The sequence below is a fragment of the Dunckerocampus dactyliophorus genome, chromosome 2 (assembly GCF_027744805.1).
Source record: "Dunckerocampus dactyliophorus isolate RoL2022-P2 chromosome 2, RoL_Ddac_1.1, whole genome shotgun sequence".
Taxonomy (NCBI): domain Eukaryota; kingdom Metazoa; phylum Chordata; class Actinopteri; order Syngnathiformes; family Syngnathidae; genus Dunckerocampus; species Dunckerocampus dactyliophorus.
This window is the reverse complement of record NC_072820.1, coordinates 2124813-2145425: the sequence shown is the minus strand read 5'-3', so window position 1 is coordinate 2145425 and position 20613 is coordinate 2124813. Positions and strand designations below refer to the sequence as shown.

The window sequence follows — 20613 nt, the reverse complement described above, 5'->3', positions numbered from 1 at the left end:
AAAGCCCACAATTTTTACATTTGTCTTTATGCGACGCCTATGTTGTTTTTTCCTCAAGCATTGAGATTTTGCACTTTCTTCGGCCGTCCTGGAACACACCATGGTTGCCGTGAGACGCAAAAGTGAAACTTATATATGAAAAGTGGGGGTCTACTGAATTATTTAATGCAGATAATGCCTACTTGAAACAATTATTTTGTGGTAATGTTGAAATGTTGTGATTGTTAGCGTAATAAAAGGAGACTCCTGCTGTGCTTCCAGGAGTACAACATTGACGGCTGGTGGGTCGGCGAGCTGAACGGTGCGGTGGGTATCGTCCCCAAGGACTTCCTGCACCCCGCCTACATCCTGTGAGCCGCAGCAGGTACGAGACGCCCTCTCCTTAGCATCAGCACCACGGCCCATTAGTGCGGGCCGACACCCGCCAACACCTCCTAACATCTCCCCCGGTGCTCTTCCAGGCGGAGGCCCGGCTTCATTTGCTCGTTAACCCCGCTGTCCGCTAAAAAGGAGCGTAAACATTCTGCCTGCTTAGGACCCAATTATGAAAACATCATTGTCCGATGATGGCTTTGATATTTGAGGTTATTAAATTTCACTTTGCACATTTTACGGGCTACATTTTTAATGATTTCTCATTCTGCTAACACACAAATAATAGTGGGAGAACCTTCTAACGTTTTTTTTTTTATCATTAAGATGACTGTGATGAAATGATCTATAATTTCAGAGATGATAAAGAATGTATGTTTAGCAAGAATTGTTGGCAAATCAATCGGTTGTCTAATTAGAGTGAACATTAGGTTGAATTCTGATCCCTAAGGCTGCAATAGTAAGTCATGATATTGCAGATATGAAATAAAAATGTTAGTGAAATAAAGCAAATATAGAAATACTGTATATATCGCCACTCATTTTAGCTCAGGGGTGTCCAAAGTGGGGCCCGCGGCACATTCTAAAAAATATACTTTTAACAAGAAAACAAAAAATAACAGCAAAAATTGAACAATCTGCAGTAATTTTACAAGAATAAAGTCAAAAGAGAAAAAAGTTGTAATTTTACGAGAATAACAAATGAGGAAAAATAATGGCATTTTAGTAGCATGATTTTCATTCAAGAAAAAAATATATTATTTCTTATAATGTTATGAGAACCAAAATACAGTTGTCATTTCTGGGAAAATAGGTTGCGGAAAAACTTCGGTGACGAGAATGAAGTCATTTTATTATGAAGAAAGTTTAAATTTAAAAATAACAAAAAAGACAACAGCAGAAATTAACTAAAAAGCTGTAATTTACACTTTTTTTTATTTTTAAGACAAATGTTTATGTATTCTAAAAAGGAAAAACAATGTCCCAAATTTTAAACTCATAATATAATGTCATTTCAGTAGTTTGAATATTAAAAAATATATATTTTTATATGGAATAGTTTGAAAAAAAAATATGCATAACAAAAAACAAAACAAAATAAAGTTGTAATTTTTGGAAAATTAGTCATAATATTATGAAAATAACATTTACAAGAAGAAATAAAATAAACAACAAAAGAAATGTAAAAATCAACAGTAATTTAACCAGCATCAGTCAAAATATTAAGAGAAAAAAGGTGTATTCTAATGAGTCAAAAAAAATAACAAGAATATGAATTTAATAGCATCGAGCTGAAATATTCAAGAAAAAAAAACATTTTAAGTCGTAATATGAGACACAAAATAAAGTTGGAATTGAATGAATTTTTTTTTTTGTAATTTTCAGCTAATAAAGTCAAAATATTAAGAGAAAAAATGTCATATTCTAACCAGGAAAAAAAAGTCCTGATTTTATGGGAATAAACTCTTAATATTTTGAGGAAAAATAATGTCATTTTAGTAGCATACAGTTGAAATATTTTTTTGAAGTTGCATTATTAAAAACCAAAAAAATTAAAGTTGTAATTTTTTGAAAATTTGGTTGGGGGAAAAAGGTATAATATTATGGGAATAAAGTCATAATATTTATGAAGAGAACATTTACAAGAAGAAAGTTACTACAGTAGTTGGAAAATCAGAAAAAGCAACAGCAGAAATGGAAAAGTCAGGAGTACTTTTACAAGAATAAAGTCAAAATATTAAGACAAAAAAACGTATTCTTATGAGAAAAAAACAAATGACAAGAATAAACTCTTAGTATGAGGAAAAAGAATGTCATTTGAATAGCACAGAGTTGAAATGTGATTTTTTTTTTTTTTTTACTTTAGAAGTCAGAATATGCGACACAAAGTAAAGTTGTCATTTTTGGAAAATTATGTTGCGGAAATAGTTATGTTATGAGAATAAAGTCATAGTATCATGAAAAAAGTTGAAATAGTTGGAAAACTAAAAAAAAAGGCAACAGTGAATAATGTGAAAATATTAAGAGAAAAAGTTGTATTCTAACAAGGAAAAAAGTCCCAATTTTTACAAGAATAAAGTCATAATATTATGAGGAAAAAAATGTCATTTTAGAGTTTAAATATACAAGAAAAATATGGTATTTTCAAAAAGTTGCATTATGTAAAAACAAAGTTGTCATTTTTGGAAAATTAGGTTGGGGAAAAATGTATCATATTATTGGAATAAAGTCGTGATATTCTGAAAAGAAAATGTACAAGAAGAAAATTAAAATAGTAGAAAAATGTTTAAAAAAAAAAAAAACAGCAGAAGTGGTCCGTAGAACCAGGATATAGAGCGGGTGGAGCCACCTGGTGTGGCCCAGCAAAGTGCACTGTGGTCGGACACACTCTTCGAGCAGCCCTGGTGTGCCGCCATGGTCTCATGCCGGAATGCCTGAAGCAAGTGTCTCTTCTTCAGACGTTTGCTCAACATTACTGAGGATACAACTACATCTACTGGTCACGTTTGGTATTACAACTTGCTGCATTAGACACCTCTCTATGAGGAGGGCGCTGCTCGGAAGCACAGGAGACCAGAACGTGACCACATATTAGCCCATCAGGGCAGGGTTCACAGCATGAAAACATTTTTACAAGTCGTAATATTATGACAAACAAAATAAAGTTGTAATTTTTGGAAATTTTGATTGCGGAAAAAGTTATAATCTTACAAGAATAAATTCAAAATATGGGAATAAAGTCATAATATTTGAAAAGAACATTTTTAAAGAACATTTACAAATTTTATTTAAGAAGAGCGTGGCAATATTTGCAAAATGAAAGAAAAAGCACCAAGAGTGCAGTTATTATTAATAATATACTTTGTCCCCTATATGACAAAGTTGAGATGCACTTTTTTCTTGAACTATATACAAGTCAAACTTGTCTATAGCGGCCACTAGAGGGAGACTACAAAAGTGGCCGCTATAGACAGGTGGCCTCTATAGACAGTTTGCCATCCAGTTTGAATGTTGACCAGTAGAGGGGAAAAAAAGAAAAAAATGGGGGGGGGAGGGAATGAATGTTGACCAGTAGAGGGCACTGTGGGACTGCGGATAAAAGTTGTACAGCACTACTAGGCTTGTTATTATACACCACCCACAGAACAAAGCTGTGCTAGTAATGTCTTACGCTTGTTTTTAATATTTTACTTTTTATACGGCAGAGTGTCATTACAGCTATAGTTCATCAGGAAGTGACAGGAAGTGACGGGAAGTGACGGTGGGCGTCCCGAGCAGGAGAGCTAGGCTCAGTGCTAGCTGTGAGTTTGGAGAGAGTTGGGAAGTGTGTTTATGTTGGCGTGGATGTAAAGTCCTGCAGTGTTCTCCGCTGTTAATAAAGCCATTAAAGTGCATCGGCGACGTGAGTCTCTCCTTCCCCACAACAAGCGGCATTACAGTATTGACCAGTGCACACCAGGGAATAAACGGTGTCATTTCTTACAGGCATTGGCTGGACAGCTATGTAGTGGGGCTTGTTTAACCTTTGCCTTGTGGGCAAGCAGGAAGGAGAGACGATGCTGAGATATGTGTGTGTGTGTTCTGAGCTGCTTCAATAAATAAAATTGGCAGAAGCAACAGGAGAAGTTTCCTTCTTTGCTGGAGTCAGGTCGCCCTTACGACGGTTCTGAATAACACTGACAAGTTAAGCGAACGGCAAAGAAGACTGCTTTTTTTGTGTCGAATACAGAAGATGAGGACTTTGATGGATTTGTGGATGAGGATTGATGAAAAATAACGTGAGTACATTCTAAAATACTTCAATTAAATACAACCGAACTCAGTTTTGCTCCCGCTGCTTTTTAAAAACATATGCTAGCATGGTTTTAGCGTGCAGGCAGTATTGTATTGTATTGTAGCGTCGCTGGGAGCACGTCCTGTTCCCAGCCTAATTTGCGGTAATGTTTTGTTGCAAATGCTCTTAAAGTTACATGTTTGACCAGGAAATAGCAAGCTCAAAAGAAGACGGCTTTTTTATGTGGAACAACTGACAGTTTGTGTGGATCTTGTGAATGATTGTGACTGAGCTAGGACTCAGTAATTAAAGTCTACACACGACGGCTTCATTGATTGAAAAATGAAACTTTTTCATGCATGAAGCTTCTACTTGAGTCGGTAATTTGGCCGCTATATGCGGTCAGATATTGACCATGGGAGACAAAATGGGTGGCTGCTGGACACGTTAGACAGGTGACTGCTATACACAGGGTCTATAACATGTAAATTTGCTACAGGGGATTTTTCAGTGGCCGCTATAGGCAGGTGGCCGTTCTATAAAGGTGGCCGCTAAAACAGGTTTGACTGTACATATATAACTTCTTCGCATATTTCACTATGTGGCCCTCTCTGGAAAAACCTTGGGACACCTTTGCTTGGGGGCCCAAACTCGTGGCCCGTGGGCCATTTGCGGCCAGACAAGTCACATTTTGAGGCCCGCGACTTGTCTTTAAAGATTATTGTAATACGGCCTGCGACAAGCCAATGTTACTCGTAGGATGCACACATTAGCCTACACTGAACTAAGAGTGAGTGAGTCACTTAAAAAATGTGGTAAAAAAAATTCCACCCATTTTCTATACCGCTCGTCTTCATTACGGTCACGGGTAAGCGGGAGCCTATCCCAGCTGAATGCAGCAAAATATAAACTGTGAAATTATTTATTTATTTGATTCACCCCATTACTTCCTGTATCAAGATATTGTTGTTATTGTGAGCCATGTATCGCGTGTCGTATCGTGAGGTACCCCAAGATTCCCAGCCCTGCTCCCAATACTTGATGCGGCCCAGCCTCACTCAGACTCTACCTCCAGCGGCCCCCAGGTAAATTGTGTTTGACCCCGGCTTTAGATGAAACCCAGGTTGCAGGTTTCTCTGTGGTCCACAAGGTGGCAGAGTTTCTCCAATGTCTTCTTTCCATGTGTGAACTTGATTCATTGAAAACACTCATTTAGAATTAAATCAGGTGGTGTTGATGTTCACCTGGAAGCCAGACTTTTATTGTTCACTGTTCCAAGTTGACGTTTCAAAAATAAAATTGTGCGTTGCTGAAAAACTGTACAAACAGCGACTCTCAATTTGGGAAACCAGTCAGCAGTGGTGATAAACAGCTGGAAGGAAAACTGCATGTTAGCAAATGGAATAAAAGCGTCTCATTTTCTATGCAGAGCGTGAACATCAACAACGGCTCCCTTTTTGAACGTGACAGAAACTAAAGCGTTGTCTCTCCAAACAGGTTTTGAGAGGTCAGCTGAGGTGGCGCGTCGTCTTATTGCACAAAAAGTTGAATGTTCTCAGCGTGTGCGTTATTCTTAAAAGACAGGTTCTTGTCTCCCTGTTGAAATATTTACCATTTGAATATGAAACCCACAGCTAAAACGTCAGCATGAGATTTGTGGAGGGAGCTTTGGCGCCCTCTGCTGTCGCCAAAGAGAACCACCATTCAGAACTGATAAGCTTGCCAAAAGCGTTAAAATTATTTAAGTTTGAAATGTTAAAAAAAAAAATAAACTGACAAACTAAATGTCCTCAGCAGTCTTGTACGTGGCGTCAGCCGCCAGGGAGGATGGCGTTCCCTGCCCCGAGTGTCTCCTGCCGGCTAATTCGGGAGCAGAGCTGCTCTCCAACACGCTGAAGTCGTTGTTCTCGCTCAGGTCTCCGCCAGTGAAGTTGACGTCTAGAGAGTTGCTCAGCTCCCTGGTGACGAAGCTCAGCTCATCCTGGTCAGCGGCTCCGTTCACGTGAAGGGCCAACATGGTACCGCCCGACACCGGTGACCAGGGGTCAGCATCCTCGGGGGAGGACATCTTCACGAACCCGTTTGGCGGCTGGATCAGATCGGTGGCGTCATCGCTGATGTGTTCCTCATCGCTGACCTTAACGATGCTCTCGTTGCAGGACGACAGCGAGCTGCTGTCCTCCTCCTCCTCGCTTCCCATGTCCTGTCTGTGCTCGTCTTCATGGCGTTCCTCCTTCGCCGGGTCGTCTGATCTTACTCTGTCACAAGCAGAAACCACCTCCGCTCGTTCCTCCTCTGAGTCCGTAGGAGCTGAACTCGCGCTGTCCACATCCTCAGAAGACTGCTGCTCCATTTGTCCCCCGCTGGCTGCAGGCTCCGCCTCTAAGAGGACGCCATCCTCTGCAGGCGAGTGCACTTCCACGGGAGCCTCCATCGGACCGCTCGTCAGCGGCGTGCCTTCAGTCGTGCGGATGTCCTGGCTGTCCCCAAGGTAGAAGGTAGCATCTGTTGGCCCGCCGTCTTCATCATCATCATCCACGGCGCCATCTAGGACATCGTTGGGAAGGAGCACCTTCTTACACTTCCTGTTGGTCGCATCACGGGGCTCCAATATGTCGGCCAGAGGGTCGAGCCTGGGAGAAGAGAAGAACTCCAGGCCTGAGGCGCTGTCATGTGGGCGGGGCTGATGAGGAGCGGGACTGTGGGGGGGGGGTGAAGATTTTGTTTTCATTTGGTGTTGAACATCTCAACAAACTGACAGACTCACCTCTCCATGGACTCGTACGACACGGTCAGACTGGGCTCCTTGACGGCGTCCTCCTCCTGAGCCTGAGCCCAGCCACGATTGGACGAGGCGTAGGTGAGGATGGCGTCCGTCACCGTGTAGGGGGTGTGGCCCTGCACGCAGTCCAGGATGTGACCAACCGGCAGCTGCGTCTGCAGGAAGAGGTGCAGCTGGCTGTCCGACAGACACACAGTCATGTTCACCACCCTGCAACGCACCGCATCGTCATCATCTCGAGGCTCAGATGGCCAACAGTCAAAGAGAAGAAGAAGGAACCAACTTGTCCAAGAAGACCTGAAGGCCGTGGCGCCGTCTCTCCAGGAAGTCCTCGTTGCTGAAGGAGAAGAAAGACTTCCCAGGGAGGTCTGGGACGGGCCTGCAAGGAGAAGGAGCACGTCAAGCAATGGGAGCGCTTCCTGCTGATTGGTCCCTTGGCTCATTTCCCGCCTGCGTACTCACACCAAGCCGGCGTTCTTCTGCAGCTTCCTCTTCAGCCACACAAACTCGCTGTAGCGCCGCCGCACACACGATGTCTTGGCAGTGAACGCCTTGCTGTTGGTCTGCAACCACACACACACACACACACACACACACACACACGTAGCCACAGCTCTTTAACTGACTTGCTGATCAACGCTGTAAAAAAAATACTTTTTGCTGACTCAGCGTTCCTAAAAACAGGCGGTTGTCAAGACATGTCCAAACACAGTCCAAGGAAATAATCTTGATGTCTCAGATTAAGACAAGCATGCGTCTTATCCAGGAAGTCATATGTGAAGCTCCTCCCACTTTCCTATTTAAACACGCAACTAAAATGTCACTAAACACAGCACCTAAATAGACCTCCACCAAGGCAAAACATTCTTATCTTGTTCCAGTGCACGTTCATATACAGTAAGGTTAATTGGTTCCAGACCTGACCGACCCTGATCAATGAAGTTCCACTAAGTAGAATTCCTTATTCCATAAACAAAATATTTTCGTGGTTAGAGCATGGAAAACCTGTCTACAACCTTCTAAATACACTTTTTAACATTAGTAGAGCCCTCTAGACATGAAATAACACCCCTATAGTCACTTACACTCTTATTACCCATTGTAGTACAAATAAAACAAAATATGACATTAGGCATAGAAAGTCTGTTTGACCTTCTAAATATGCTTAACATTATTAGAGCCCTCTAGACATGAAATAACACCCAAAAGTCACCTTTACACTCCTATTACCCAATATAGTAGGCATAAGAGAAAATAAGACATAGAAAACCTGCTTACAACCTTCTAAATAAACTTTTTAACATTATTAGAGCGCTCGAGACATGAAATAACACCTCTATAGTCATCTTTACACTCCTATTACCCATTATAGTAGACATAATAAGACATAGAAAATCTGTTTACGACCTAAATACGCTTTTTAACATTAGAGCCCTTTAGACATGAAATAACACCCCTATAGTCACCTCTTCACTCATAACCCAATGTAGTTGACATAAGAGAAAATAAGACATATAGACATGGAAAACCTGTTTACAACCTTCTAAATATGCTTTTTAACATTATTAGAGCCCCTTAGACATGAAATAACATCTCGATAGTCACCTTTACACTCCTATTACCCAATATAGTTGACATAAGAGAATTTAAGACAGTCATAGAAAACCTGTTTACAACCTTCTAAATATGCTTTTTAACATTAGAGCCCCTTAGACATGAAATAACACCTTGATAGTCACCTTTACACTCATATAACCCAATATAGTTGACATAAGAGAAAATAAGACAGACATAGAAAACCTGTTTACAACCTTCTAAATATGCTTTTTTAAACATTAGAGCCCCTTAGACATGAAATAACACCCCTATAGTCACCTCTACACTCAAATTACCCAATATAGTAGACATAAGAGAAAATAAGACATATAGACATAGAAAACCTGTTTACGTCCTTATAAATTACTTAAAGGAGACCTATTATGCTTTTCTTGGCCTATAAATGTTGTTCCAATGTTGTATTTTCGTGTCAAACGATGCCAACGTGTCAGATAATGAGGTTTGCGCATTTGGAGGTGAGACCTGAAAGCAGTTTTAGATGGCTCTGCATGCTGTTTTTTTGTTGTTTTTTTTAAACACAGAGTTCCATTGACGTCAACACAATCCAAACTTCCTTATATGGGCATGCCCAGGCACACGCTGTAGGCCTGCCCTCCCCCCGCTCTGCTCTGTTCACGGTGTTAGCACGTATGGCTCTCAGGAAATGTTTGTTGGGGTGTGCTTAAAGAGGCAAGCATCAGGCAGAAGTGGTTGGAGTTGCTGATTCCCGGTCAGCAAGAGAAAAATATGCTCATATGTCACCGGCACTTCACACGGGACGGTTTTGGAACTGGAGTAGGGCCGGGGGTGGAGTTAATTACACAGACCGTTTGGGCAGGAAACCCAACGAAACACTGCAGGAAAAGGAGCAGAGTCTAGAAGATCTAGAAAGCTTTCTGTGCGGGTTATCGTGAGTAGCTGCTCTGTAGGAGTCCACAACTCAATACAAAGGCCCAAAAATGAGTAGAATAGGTTTTAAACAATATTAGAGCCTTCAAGACATGAAGTAACACCCCTATAGTCACCTTTACACTCCTATTACCCAATATACTGTAGTAGAAATATCATGAGAAAATAAGACATATTAGACTTAGAAAACCTGTTTACAACCTTCTAAATACGCTTTTTAACATTATTAGAGCCCTCTAGACATGAAATCTTCTGAATGCCTTATAGTTACTGGTTAATTTTTCCAAATACTTCAACTTTAATTTTCGTAAATGTTTCCTCTCTTAATAGTTTGACTTTATTCCCATAATATTAGAACTTTTTACCCAACCTAATTTTCAAAAAACGACAACTTTGTTTTGTTTCTCACATTATAAAATAACATTTTTTCTTCAATGCTTCAACTCTATGCTACTAAAATGACATTATTTCTGCTGGGGTTTTTCTAATAATATTTAATTTTAATTTTTTTATAATACTCTAACTTTTTTCCCCCCAAGCTAATTTTGCAAAAATTATTATATTTTGTTTGCTTGTTTCTCATAATACTGTGACTTTTGAAAAAAGAATGTATTTTTTTCTTCCATATTTGAACAATTTTCAATTCGAAGACGACGAATAGAAGACGTATATTTGTACTTTATTCTCACAAAATTACAGCTGTTTTTTAAGCATTTCTGCATTTTTTTTATTTTCCAACTTTTTTCTTTTCATTGGGACTTTATTCCCATCGTATTTTAATTTAAATTTCCGTGACGTAATTTTCCAAAACGTACAGCTTTATTTTGTTTTGTTTGTTTCTGAATTAAAAATGTTTTTTCTGTAATATTTCAACTTTATGGCACTAAAATGTTATTTTTTCTCTTAATTGTTATTCTTGTAAATTATGACATTTTGTCACAACTTATATACTTATATCACAACTTTATTTCCCTTAATATTTTGACTTCATTCTTGTAAAATTACTGCTAATTTTTACCCCCCATTTTTGCTGTTCTTTTCTTGCTAAATTATATTTTGAGAATGTGCCGCGGGCCAATAAAAAACAGCCATGGGCTGTAGATGACCTAAGCGAAACAGACATGGCGGTAAGTATTTCTGTGTACAAAGTTTCTTCATTCAGAGCTCTGTACAAGGCAGGAGTACTCACATGGAGGAATATTTTGTAGTCCACGTACGAGTTCCACGAGCCTTCGTTCTGCACGCGAGGATCTTGAACCCGCACGGCGACAAACTCCTGATGAAAACAAACACACAGGTGACGTGTTGCATCACCATACTTGCACAGGTTCACTTTTTTTTTTTTACACTTAAACCAAGAGCTTCCACTGTACACATTGCTCAGACAGGAGATCGGTGTCCTAATATAAGACTCTTACGTCTTCATGGCTCATGATCATTCCTGCGAGGCTTCGCTGCAATTGGAAGGAAGGAAGCTCGACAGAGAAGTTCCTTCGCTCACATGCTGCAAGTGTGAGAGGATGACTCAGCCTGTGAAGGAGGGAAGGTTGCTCTGATTGCACTTTCAGCTCCTTTGAATGGTTTCCACCTTCCACACCTTTCCGTTAAGTCAACAGCAAAACGGACAGCTGACTCAGCTGGATGTCACGGGGTCACTTGGGGAGACAAATTGATCGGAGACGGAAACATGACTATTGTACTTAAAGAAGGCATCAGATGACCAGCGTGTGCCAAGTCAGTCTTTCAGGATGTATTCTCTCGCAACACTTCTATTTAAAAAAGTCAAATGGTGAGACTAATGACATAGTATTTGACAGAAATGTTACTTTTTAACTCTTAAACAATTAGAAAAACAACAGTGTGGATATTAACATAAAGCTAATCCTCGTGGACTTACTTCCATTAGGAAGTGGACACTTCCTTTTAAGGTCGCTGCTGTTTCTCCGGGATGGAAGCTAAAATGCTTCCCGTAGTCCCGTCGTAAGAGAAGAACGCTCCAGTCTCTGTTTGGCAAGTCACACACAGCTAGCGCTGGCGCAGCCGCGTGACGTCACGTACGACGCCATCACCCCCCACGCATGCGCAACATTGGCCGGCCCTTTTACAACAAAAAATAATAATGACTTGTCTCGTAATTGTTAAACTTCGAAATTTCCCCTGCTCTCTATTGAGACATCGTTTAAGCGTTTATGTGAGTTTTTACCTTTACTTGTGGGCGTTTTTATTGACGATTCCGTTGTGTCCAGTTCGCTCCCAGCGTGTGCAGATCTACAAACGAACAAAAAAACTGGATGCGTGTCTTCGGACGCGTGCGACACGATGAAGGCGGTTCGTAGCTCTGTACGCATGCGCAGAGCGGCACATTTTCGCCCCTCTCCTCACAGCAGACGAAGGGGCGGAGACGCTAACAGTTAGCACCAAGCTAAGGCTAACCGAGCTGGTGGGAGAAAAAAACACAATTAAACGATAGTGTAATACAAGTCTAGCGTGTCGTTGTGATTCTTGCCAGGTGGAGATCTGAAAGGGAATTGGAATCGTGTGGCAGCGGTGAGTTCAATTTCACCCCCCCCCCCCCCAACCCCCTTCCCCATTCTGCATTAATAAACACATTGTTTGCGCGCCGAATGAGAGCGTGGCTAGTATGCAGTAGCTACGTGCTGCTCATGAGCTCATCTTCATTCACTTTCGCTTCGGCACGTCGCGGTGCCGGGAGTCCACTTCAGTGCCGGGAAAAGCCGCCACAAATGATGCTACTGAGCGGCGGGCACGGCAGAGAAAGCAACATGGAGGATGCAACGCTGCCAGCTAGCCGCCACGGCTTTGTCGTGTTCTCGCTTATATTGTGCCCGGCTAGCTCGCGTGAGCGGCGACAATGTGGACATTATTTCACATAAGGCAAAAATAGCAAACACGATTATTCCCCTCGTTTGGTGGTCGTTTTCAACCAGCAGCCCAGCAGCCCGCCAGATGCTGCGGAGCATCCTTTTTTTTCTTCTCTCCAGTCTCTTGTCCTCAAATCACTGATGTTGTCATGCTGTCATCTTGGAACAGGTGGTTGCCAGCAGCTTTCAGACACTTAAAGTGCACTTTCATTGTTTGTAAACCCCTTCAGACGTCACATAAATGTGTTGATGGGTAAATATCCTGGTGGCAACATCAATATACTGTATATGCATACAATGAACTGCTGTGTGTGCAATGCTGTTCTCCCCTTTCTACCAGGAACCTGCTGGTCCCCAGGTCTACCTGATGAGTATGAGCCTGACTACAGAGCCCCCTAACGATGGCCCCAGTGTTACTGAAGGTTTCACACGTCGTTATTTCCCAACGCAAATGTTTACCGATGCCGTCCTTGTCAACGTCGCCGTGTCTCTTGTCTGCCAGAGAGCAAGATGGCCGCAGCTGAGAAGAAGGATAAGAAGGCGGACGACGTAGCCGAGGAGGAGGAGGAAGAGGAGGAATACGTGGTGGAGAAGGTCCTGAACCGGCGGGTGGTGAAAGGGAGAGTGGAGTACCTCCTCAAGTGGAAAGGCTTCTCTGAGTGAGCGCCGCTTCACGACGTTCCTCTTTTCCACATTTGTTTTGTAAATTGTATCCTGCCGTGTGTCCACAGCGAGGACAACACGTGGGAGCCCGAGGACAACCTGGACTGTCCCGACCTGATAGCCGAATTCCTGCAGTCGCAGAAGTCGGCGCACGATGGAAAAAGGAAGGCGGCAGCCGGCGAAGGAGACGGCGAGGAGAGCAAATCCAAGCGGAAGAAAGACGACGTGAGTCCACAAACACGTGATGCATATCATAACCAAACAGAAATACCGCAAGATGCAGTACAAGTTCTAGCAAAAGTGCCATACTAGCTTTTAATTGGCGCCGTAGGGGGCGTGTCATTTGGAATGTAGAACTAAAAACAAACAACATAACATCTTTGTTTGTTTGACTTGTGAAATAAAAGCGTGTTTCTGACAGACTGAGAAGCTGAGAGGCTTCGCCCGAGGTTTGGACCCGGAGAGAATCATCGGCGCCACAGACTCCACAGGAGAGCTCATGTTCCTCATGAAGTGGTCCGTACTACGCCGCCGCCATGTGGACCATCTGTGTTTCCTCCAGACTGACTGACTTTTTTTTTTTTTTTTTTTTTTTTTTTTTTTTTACATTTTTAAAAAATGTTCTGTGTCGTGGCAGGAAAAACTCTGACGAAGCGGACCTGGTGCCGGCGAAGGAGGCCAACGTGAAGTGTCCGCAGGTGGTCATCTGTTTCTACGAGGAGCGGCTCACCTGGCATTCATACCCCAGCGAAGACGAGAAAAAAGATGAGAAAAACTAAAAAAAGAAAAAAAGCGTAGTTTTGAACTCAGTTGTACTTTGGATTCTGGGGGAGGGAGGGGGCGGGGCAAACAGGGCACCATTCCACTCATGCGACTTTGGTTTCTGCTTTTTGAGAAGCTAAAATGTAATGTAGGTGTGTTGATGCAGTGTTTAACTGAGTTGAAGTCACTTTGATCCAACTTTTACTTTCATTCATGTGCCACGTTCTTGTTTTTGTTTTTTTATCTTGGCTGTTTTCTTGCTCGTCGTATTCTTCAGTGCTGAATCCATGCTTGGTGGTCTTTGTAGTGTTTTCATGTCTCGCTGTCATTTTTGGACGAAATAAACCACTTTTTGTTACTTTGTTGTCAGGACACTGTTTGACACGTGCCAGAAGTAGAGCGGAGCCTCGGTTCTCGTCATTAATCCATTCCCAAAGGTCCGACGAAAACCGGAATAATGTTAATCCAAATCATACATTCCAGACATCTCAACATATTTCCAAAAAATACCAATCGGGAATAATTATAGTTGTTCATTTCAGTGAACCGGGTCGTAGTCACGTGGCTACAGGTTCGCTTTCATTCATAGAACTCTGTTTACGTCCGCAAAGTATCATGTTTACATACGGAAAGCTATCGTTTTACGCGCAGAAACACAGGAAATACATATAAATGAGGAATGTAATAGATACGTGAAGATTTAATATGACTTATACCTTAACTGAAGACTTGCTGGCGGGGGCGAAAGTGACACACGGACGCTGTTTCGTTCTAGTCCGTTACAAAGTTAACTTTAAATTGTGTACACTTGCTAACTTCAACTTTAGAGACAGCCTTTATTCATCTCCAAGAAAAATTCACATTCCACACAAGTTATTGTGAACGTCAGCAGCGAGTGCGATCATTACGCTGTCATGTGTCTCCCTTAAAGCGTTCCCCCAGCAACCGTAAGCGCTTTAACATTACAGTCCTTTTGTAACACACGCTACCTCCTTTGCTACGTCTTCCTCCTTGAATTCAAAATTGTTTCTCGGCTTCTTCATCCAAGTTCTGCCACTTGCAGACGTATTTCATTACACAAACATTAATTCTCAAATTCCTTTAAAACTCAGTACTACTAAGTCCGCTTGAACGCCTCATCCTTGCACAAGCGCTAAGGAGCAAGAAAGGAGACAAGAAATAATTGTGTGTGTTCTATAACCAAATAAACCACTCATAATAAAAATGATTACTATTATTTAATTATTCTAAAATAGAATGTATTTGATTAAAAAAAATTCTAACATTGACTTAAGTCTCCTAATATTTTAATTGTATTTTTTCCCGTCTTTGCTGTTCAATTTTTTGTTTTAAATTGTATTTTTATTTACTTTCTTTTACTAAAATATAAAAAATATATAACATTAATTCTAAAATTACACCCCGCCCCAATATTACAACTTTATTCTCAGAAAATTACTTGTCTCCTAATATTTTGACCTTATTCTTGTAAAATGACTTTATTTTTCTTCGTTTTTTTTGTCTTGTTTAATTGTATTTTTAGAAAGTGCCAAGGGCCAATTAAAAAACTAAATACCTAAAAAAATCAGCCACGGGCTGCAGATGGCCCCCAGGCCCTACTTTGGACACCACTGGTGCACAGTGTCCCAACTGTAAAAGAACCAGTATCCATTCTTGGCAGAGACTGAGTCACCAACCTGTGGATGCTTTGTTTGGGGCACGTCTACCTTATCAGTTGCCTTGGTAACGCCAGCAAGGAAGCAGAAGAGCACATGTGGAAATAAAACCACTTTATTAATCAATACAAACAAATGTTGATTGCCAGCAAACTACATCCAAATGAAAGGCGAGAGAGAGAGGGTGGGGGGGGGACACACGTAAATATTTACAGGACAGACAAAAAAAGTGCACTAAGTTTTAGCAGGATGCAAGAGTTGTGGATTACAGGAGACGTTTCACCCGCTTCAGCTTCTCAAACATTCCACACACTTTTCTCCTCGACGACCACAAACCGCACTCAACCGCCTCAAGTGGACTCGTCGTCCCATCCCGACGTTCCAGACAACAGCAGTTACACGAGCGACACCCGACCGGCGCTTGATCGAACGAGGCACCCGAGAGGAAGACCCGCACCGCCACAGTTCCTAACATGGAAGAGCAGGCAGGCGGGATTGTGATAAATAAATACCGGAGCATCTTCACGTCCTTGCAGCCTCCGCAGGAAAGATTGCCACCGTTGGCGTAGACGACCAAGACTCCGTGTTTGACCTTCCTCGACGTGAGAGAACGTGTAAAGCCGAGACGGCGTAGACGAGGATGTCGATGTAGAAGACAGTAAAAGTTGATATTGCAAGGCAGCGCTCCCCTCACAGCGCCTCTAGTGGCCGTCGCAGGAACTTCCACCAAGTGTCAGTTCGCATTCTGTGCGTGTGCGCGTGAGGTTGGACTCGTCTACGCTTGGCGCTATAAAGTCCTAAATCAGCTCCGGTCGCCAAGAGGGATGGATCCAGGACCGTCAGAACCCCATCTGAGTCGACAGCTCCATGGAGAGCGGCTAAAAGTTTTGTGGCAGCTTCTTTGGAAGTCCACACACGAGAAGTCAAGCCAGTTCTTCTGCATCATCAAGAGTCGTTTCCAGGGGTAAAAAAATGGAGGAGCAGAATGAAAAAGGGCCAAAGGAACGCAGGAAGTCAAGAGCGGCGTGCGCGACTCGCTCGCGTGTGAGGGAAGTCCAACACCGTCGTCGCCGTTCACTTCTTCTTCTCTTTGGGCTTCTTGTCGGTGCGGCGGTTGGGCTCTGCGGAGGCCGGGCGGCGCGGCACGACGAGCACGCTGCCATCGGCGCCGTACTGGAGCGAGTACTGGCTGGGGGGGTAGGGCCGGCCCTGCTCGTCCCGCAGCTGGGTGAAGACCTCCTGGCACAGACTCTGCATCTTCTGCTTCATCTGCCGGATGCAGCGGATGAACTCCATCTTCTCCTTGAGGAGGCGGGCCTTGTCGCGCCGTAGGTCGTGTACGCCCTGCTCCAGGTTGATGATGGTGTCCAGCTTGCGCTTGCGGCAGTTCTGCGCCGCCATCTTGTTCTTGCCCCGCCGGCGGATGTCCCGAATGAGCGCCAGCTGGGCCTCGCTCAGGTGGTGCTTGGCCAGGAGCTCGTTGAACTCCTCCACGGGCAGGTTGACAATCTTGTCGTTGGAGAAGGGGATCTTCATGGCGCGAGCTCGCCGCTCGTCACGGCTCGAGTGCTTGTCCAGCAAGTCGCGCGGCGGCTGAAGCTTGGAGTGCTGCTTGTCGCGGCCCGCCTTTTTGCCGGGCTCCACGGGGAGTTCCGGGTGCTCGGCGAAGGCGAGCGGAAGGTTATAGGTGTGGTTGTGGTTGACGCCGCCCAGCTGGGGGAGGCTGCGGAAGTGGGCGGGATCCTGAAAGCTCATGCGGCACAGCTTGCTGTATTCGGGCTGGTAGCCGCCTACGGCGCCCTCCTCGGAGTCGGCGGCGGTCACCTCGGAGTCGGTGCTGTAGCCCACGGCGCCTTCCTCCGAGAAGGTGGCGGAGGTGGAGGAGGACGTCTCCGAGCTGCTGGGCGAAGCTGGGCTGCGGCTGGAGTCCAGAGACAGACCAGAGTCTGAGTCCAGCTCGTCCTGCAGCTGAGACGCCTGAGCCTGGCTGAAGCCCTCCTCCATGGCGAGGTCCAGCAGGCTGATCTCGTCCAACATGGACTCCTCCAGCAGGCTGCCAAAGGGGTCGGGCAGGATGGCTGCAGCGCTCATGTTGGCGCCCGTGGCGTTGAGCAAGGGCGGCAGGAAGAGGCCAGTCAGGTTGGTGGTTCCGAAGGTAGCGTTGATGTTGCTGGAGTTGCTGGAGGACGCGCGCACGGCGCTCCTCGCCGGGAAGCTGGTCGCCTCCAAGTGAGGCTGAAAAACTGGAGGGAATTCTGGGCTGCAGTCGGCCAGCGAGGCCTGGTGGAGGCTCACGTCCTGGGTTATCGGCGCCGAGGGAGGGGCCGGCCCGAAATCGCTCACCGCATTTGGTGCTGCCGTCCTGCCGACGTTGGCGCTGCAGCCCGTATTGCCGCCGCTCACCTCCATGGCCTTCCAACACAAACATCAACGTCAGCTGCTGTTGCTTTGCTAGCGCCGGCACTGAAAAGCGAAGGGTTAGCTTACCTGGAGCTCCATGACGGCCATGATGTCCTGCCACTGCTGCTCCAGGTCCAGCTGAGGTTCTGCAGGCGCCAGCGAGAGGCCCTGAGACGTGGAAGGGACGTCTGTGGCGGAAGGAGGCGCGACCTGCGAGAGGATGAAACATGAAAGAAGTGGAAACCTCCCATGAGGAGTTCCGTCTGGCTCCTCCTTTACCTCGGGATCTTCTCCGAAGGGGAACGTCGCTTCCAGCAGCCTCAAGCACTCCTGCAGAGACAGCGAGGTCTGTGAACCCGGCGCAGGCGGCTGCACGACAAACGCAAGAGAGTCAACATTTGCGGAAGAAAGCCGAACAAGACGATTTGTTTAGCGAGCTCACCTGCTGCGGAATGCTCTCGCCCGTCTCGCCGTCCACGCAGCCGTGGAGGCCCCGCAGGTTGACGCCGTTCCTCCAGCTCTCCTGCTCCTCCTCGGCATCCTTGCTCTCCTGGGGGCGGGGCTTGTCCTCCTCATTCTCCTCCCTCTGGCGGCTGCTGTAGTTGAACACCTCCCTCCCCGCTCCGAGGTCGATGTCCTGACGCCACAGGATGTCGATCAGGTCGATATCCTGCGGATATTTGTGGTGCGTTCAAGTGCGGTCTGGACTAACGTGTCATATGATGTGAGCGTGACATTAGCGAGGCGACCATGTGACCGCACGAGTCTCGCTCCATTACGACCGTAGCTTACCTCCTTGCTGAGGTCGGAGGCGGCGTCCCTGTCCTCCCGCTCGTGGCCGCCGTCGGGGGCCACCGCGCCGGCGGCGTTCACGTCATACGTGGACTCGGGCGCTCCGCCTCCCCCCCTCATGGCCGGGGCGGCGTCCAGCTCGTCCACGTCCTCTAGGCCGCCCCCATTGTCCAGGGCGATGCCGGCGCTGCCGGGCTGGCCGCCGGCCGACACCACGCTCTCGGCGTCCCGGTGCACCAGCCAGGTGTCGAGCTCGGGGGTGGGCACGGAGAGGCGATCCAGCTGGCGCACCTGGTTCAGCAGGCGGCGGGTGGCGAAGAAGCGGTCCAGGTCCACGCTCTTTGGGTGAATGCCATAGCCGTCCAGCGTGTTGCGCAGGTTGTGGAACTGTGTCGGCGTGTAGGCTGAGCTCGGGCCCAGGATGATCTCCCTCAGGGGGGGCAGCTGAATGCTCAGATAGGTGTCGACGTCCACCCGCACCCCAATGAGACTCAGGAGGATGGTGAACTGAATCAGGCCCTCTGTGAAGTACTTTTTCAGGTAAAGCATTTCTTTACAAACGGAACCAAAGGTGAAAGTAAAAAATAAAAACAAAAAGGGGGGCAGGCTACTTTTAACCAATACTCGTGTACAAGAGGACGCAGCCAAAGACTTAAATAGCTGGGGGGGAGGGCAGGGAAGGGTCTTCAGCTTTTTCCACTTCTGAGCAAGTCCAGTTCCTCCTCCGTCATATGACTGTCATCTTCCTGCTGAGACAAATAACATCACAACATATAAAACGTCTTAGCTGGCAACATCTGCATTAAGGACAAGCTGGACCTGCTGGCTACACCGCATCCTCCCAGGAATGACACACAAAAGGTTACGCTGTCATTCCCTCAAACGTGGTCCAGCACAGTACTTTGCCATCACCCCACCCTTGACAGGACAACAACTTCTAGTGTGCCGCTGAAGGTGAAAGCAGCCCAGCACGTCCCTCCCTCCCTCATCTGCCTCCTCCTTGTGGCTAGCAGCAAGCTACCCCGTCTTCAAGCCCCGCTAACGACCGTTTAACAAGCACACTCCCTCCAGCAGCAATGACGGAATACCGCGAGTTTGACTTTGATTTTTTCTTTCCCCACATAAAAGTGAAAGGCGTCGCCAACGGATGGTACACTTCCGCTGTGGCTAGCATCAGACAATCTCCCTAGCAACAAGTGGCAAAAAGATGATTGACGTCAAGGACAGCCCATCGCAGGGTCCAAACGCGGAAACGACACGCAAGCCTGACCGTCCGCCGCCAATAGGAGTGAGGTGGGGGTGGAACTAGAGTTAGTCTTTACGACTATTGGGGGGCGCGGCTGTCAAGCTGGAGTTAGCCTTGCGGCTACTTTGCTGTCAAATACCAAATCTCACTACTACTTGGCTGAATAACTTAATTCATAGTTAAAACATATCAATATAATCACTCATATAAGCTACCCCTTCATGTACGTATCGTCATCATCTACTGTCACACGTCACGACACTACGTTTTAAGAGAACTGCAAACATATTGATTTAATACTCACTCCGAGAAGATTGTCCATCTAAACCTCCATGTCCTCAAACTCCACTAAAACGCAGCGATTAGAGTCCAGTTTCACGAAAAGTTCCACGCTGTCGTCCTATTTAGCTTGGCCCAGCCTGTCCTCTTTGGATGGCCCAGCATGACTTGCACAATCGCTAGCTGCTCCCGCTAGCTTTAGCCTCACAGCGCCGCTTGACACCAAAACACGCTTTCACACTGCGCATGCGTAGAACATTCTCGTAGCAAGCTTTCATCAGCCCGCCTGAAAGTCCCGTCAGTGCTTTATAAATAACAGCGCACCATAAACGTCACAGTCAGGCGGCACCTCGCCTGTTTCATGAAGCACAACTTTCACATTTGTGTCCTTTACATTGCATTTAAATGATAAGTTTCTCTTATTAGTTTACTTCACATTGTGTCCTCTTCTTTAAATGTTTGTCATAAACTCAAATTCA

At 45.3% G+C, this 20613-nt stretch overlaps 4 protein-coding genes across 12 annotated transcripts in view; 2 read left to right on the top strand and 2 right to left on the bottom strand.

Annotated features, from left to right (window-relative positions):
• The window catches only part of skap1 (src kinase associated phosphoprotein 1), a 69686-nt gene extending 62878 nt beyond the window's left edge, over positions 1 to 6808 (top strand). Inside the window, exons 13-14 of one of the 2 annotated variants that reach the window (XM_054755295.1) lie at positions 262 to 364; positions 462 to 6808. In XM_054755295.1, the coding sequence (XP_054611270.1) occupies positions 262 to 354 (93 nt within the window). In that variant the 3' untranslated portion in view covers positions 355 to 364; positions 462 to 6808. Of the gene's footprint in view, positions 1 to 261 lie in introns of both variants that reach the window. The other variant, XM_054755287.1, reaches the window with a different exon arrangement.
• Positions 1616 to 11975, bottom strand: snx11 (sorting nexin 11). 5 transcript variants are annotated; one of them, XM_054755236.1, is made up of 8 exons: positions 11638 to 11975; positions 11332 to 11532; positions 10853 to 11089; positions 10624 to 10710; positions 7392 to 7492; positions 7213 to 7308; positions 6915 to 7139; positions 1616 to 6846 (listed from the first exon to the last, which is right to left on the bottom strand). In XM_054755236.1, exons 3-8 carry the CDS (start codon positions 10871 to 10873, stop codon positions 5928 to 5930), a joined length of 1449 nt encoding a protein of 482 aa, XP_054611211.1. In that variant the 5' UTR covers positions 10874 to 11089; positions 11332 to 11532; positions 11638 to 11975; the 3' UTR covers positions 1616 to 5927. The 5 variants fall into 5 exon arrangements, with proteins under 5 accessions (XP_054611211.1, XP_054611229.1, XP_054611238.1 ...); XM_054755254.1 differs by having other exon boundaries at positions 10853 to 10964; XM_054755263.1 differs by having other exon boundaries at positions 10853 to 10938.
• Positions 11789 to 14099, top strand: cbx1b (chromobox homolog 1b (HP1 beta homolog Drosophila)). Its single transcript, XM_054755308.1, has 7 exons — positions 11789 to 11874; positions 11944 to 11981; positions 12657 to 12738; positions 12819 to 12975; positions 13048 to 13204; positions 13401 to 13495; positions 13617 to 14099. The coding sequence occupies exons 3-7, from the start codon at positions 12684 to 12686 to the stop codon at positions 13756 to 13758; spliced, it is 606 nt and encodes a 201-aa protein (XP_054611283.1). The 5' UTR covers positions 11789 to 11874; positions 11944 to 11981; positions 12657 to 12683; the 3' UTR covers positions 13759 to 14099.
• On the bottom strand, positions 12073 to 20529 carry nfe2l1b (nfe2 like bZIP transcription factor 1b). 4 transcript variants are annotated; one of them, XM_054755201.1, is made up of 6 exons: positions 20160 to 20529; positions 18610 to 19358; positions 18260 to 18487; positions 18097 to 18147; positions 17905 to 18027; positions 12073 to 17829 (listed from the first exon to the last, which is right to left on the bottom strand). In XM_054755201.1, exons 2-6 carry the CDS (start codon positions 19156 to 19158, stop codon positions 16492 to 16494), a joined length of 2289 nt encoding a protein of 762 aa, XP_054611176.1. In that variant the 5' UTR covers positions 19159 to 19358; positions 20160 to 20529; the 3' UTR covers positions 12073 to 16491. The 4 variants fall into 4 exon arrangements, with proteins under 4 accessions (XP_054611176.1, XP_054611149.1, XP_054611159.1 ...); XM_054755192.1 differs by having other exon boundaries at positions 12076 to 17829; positions 18097 to 18186; XM_054755174.1 differs by having other exon boundaries at positions 17905 to 18186.
• Positions 20530 to 20613: the final 84 nt, after the last annotated feature.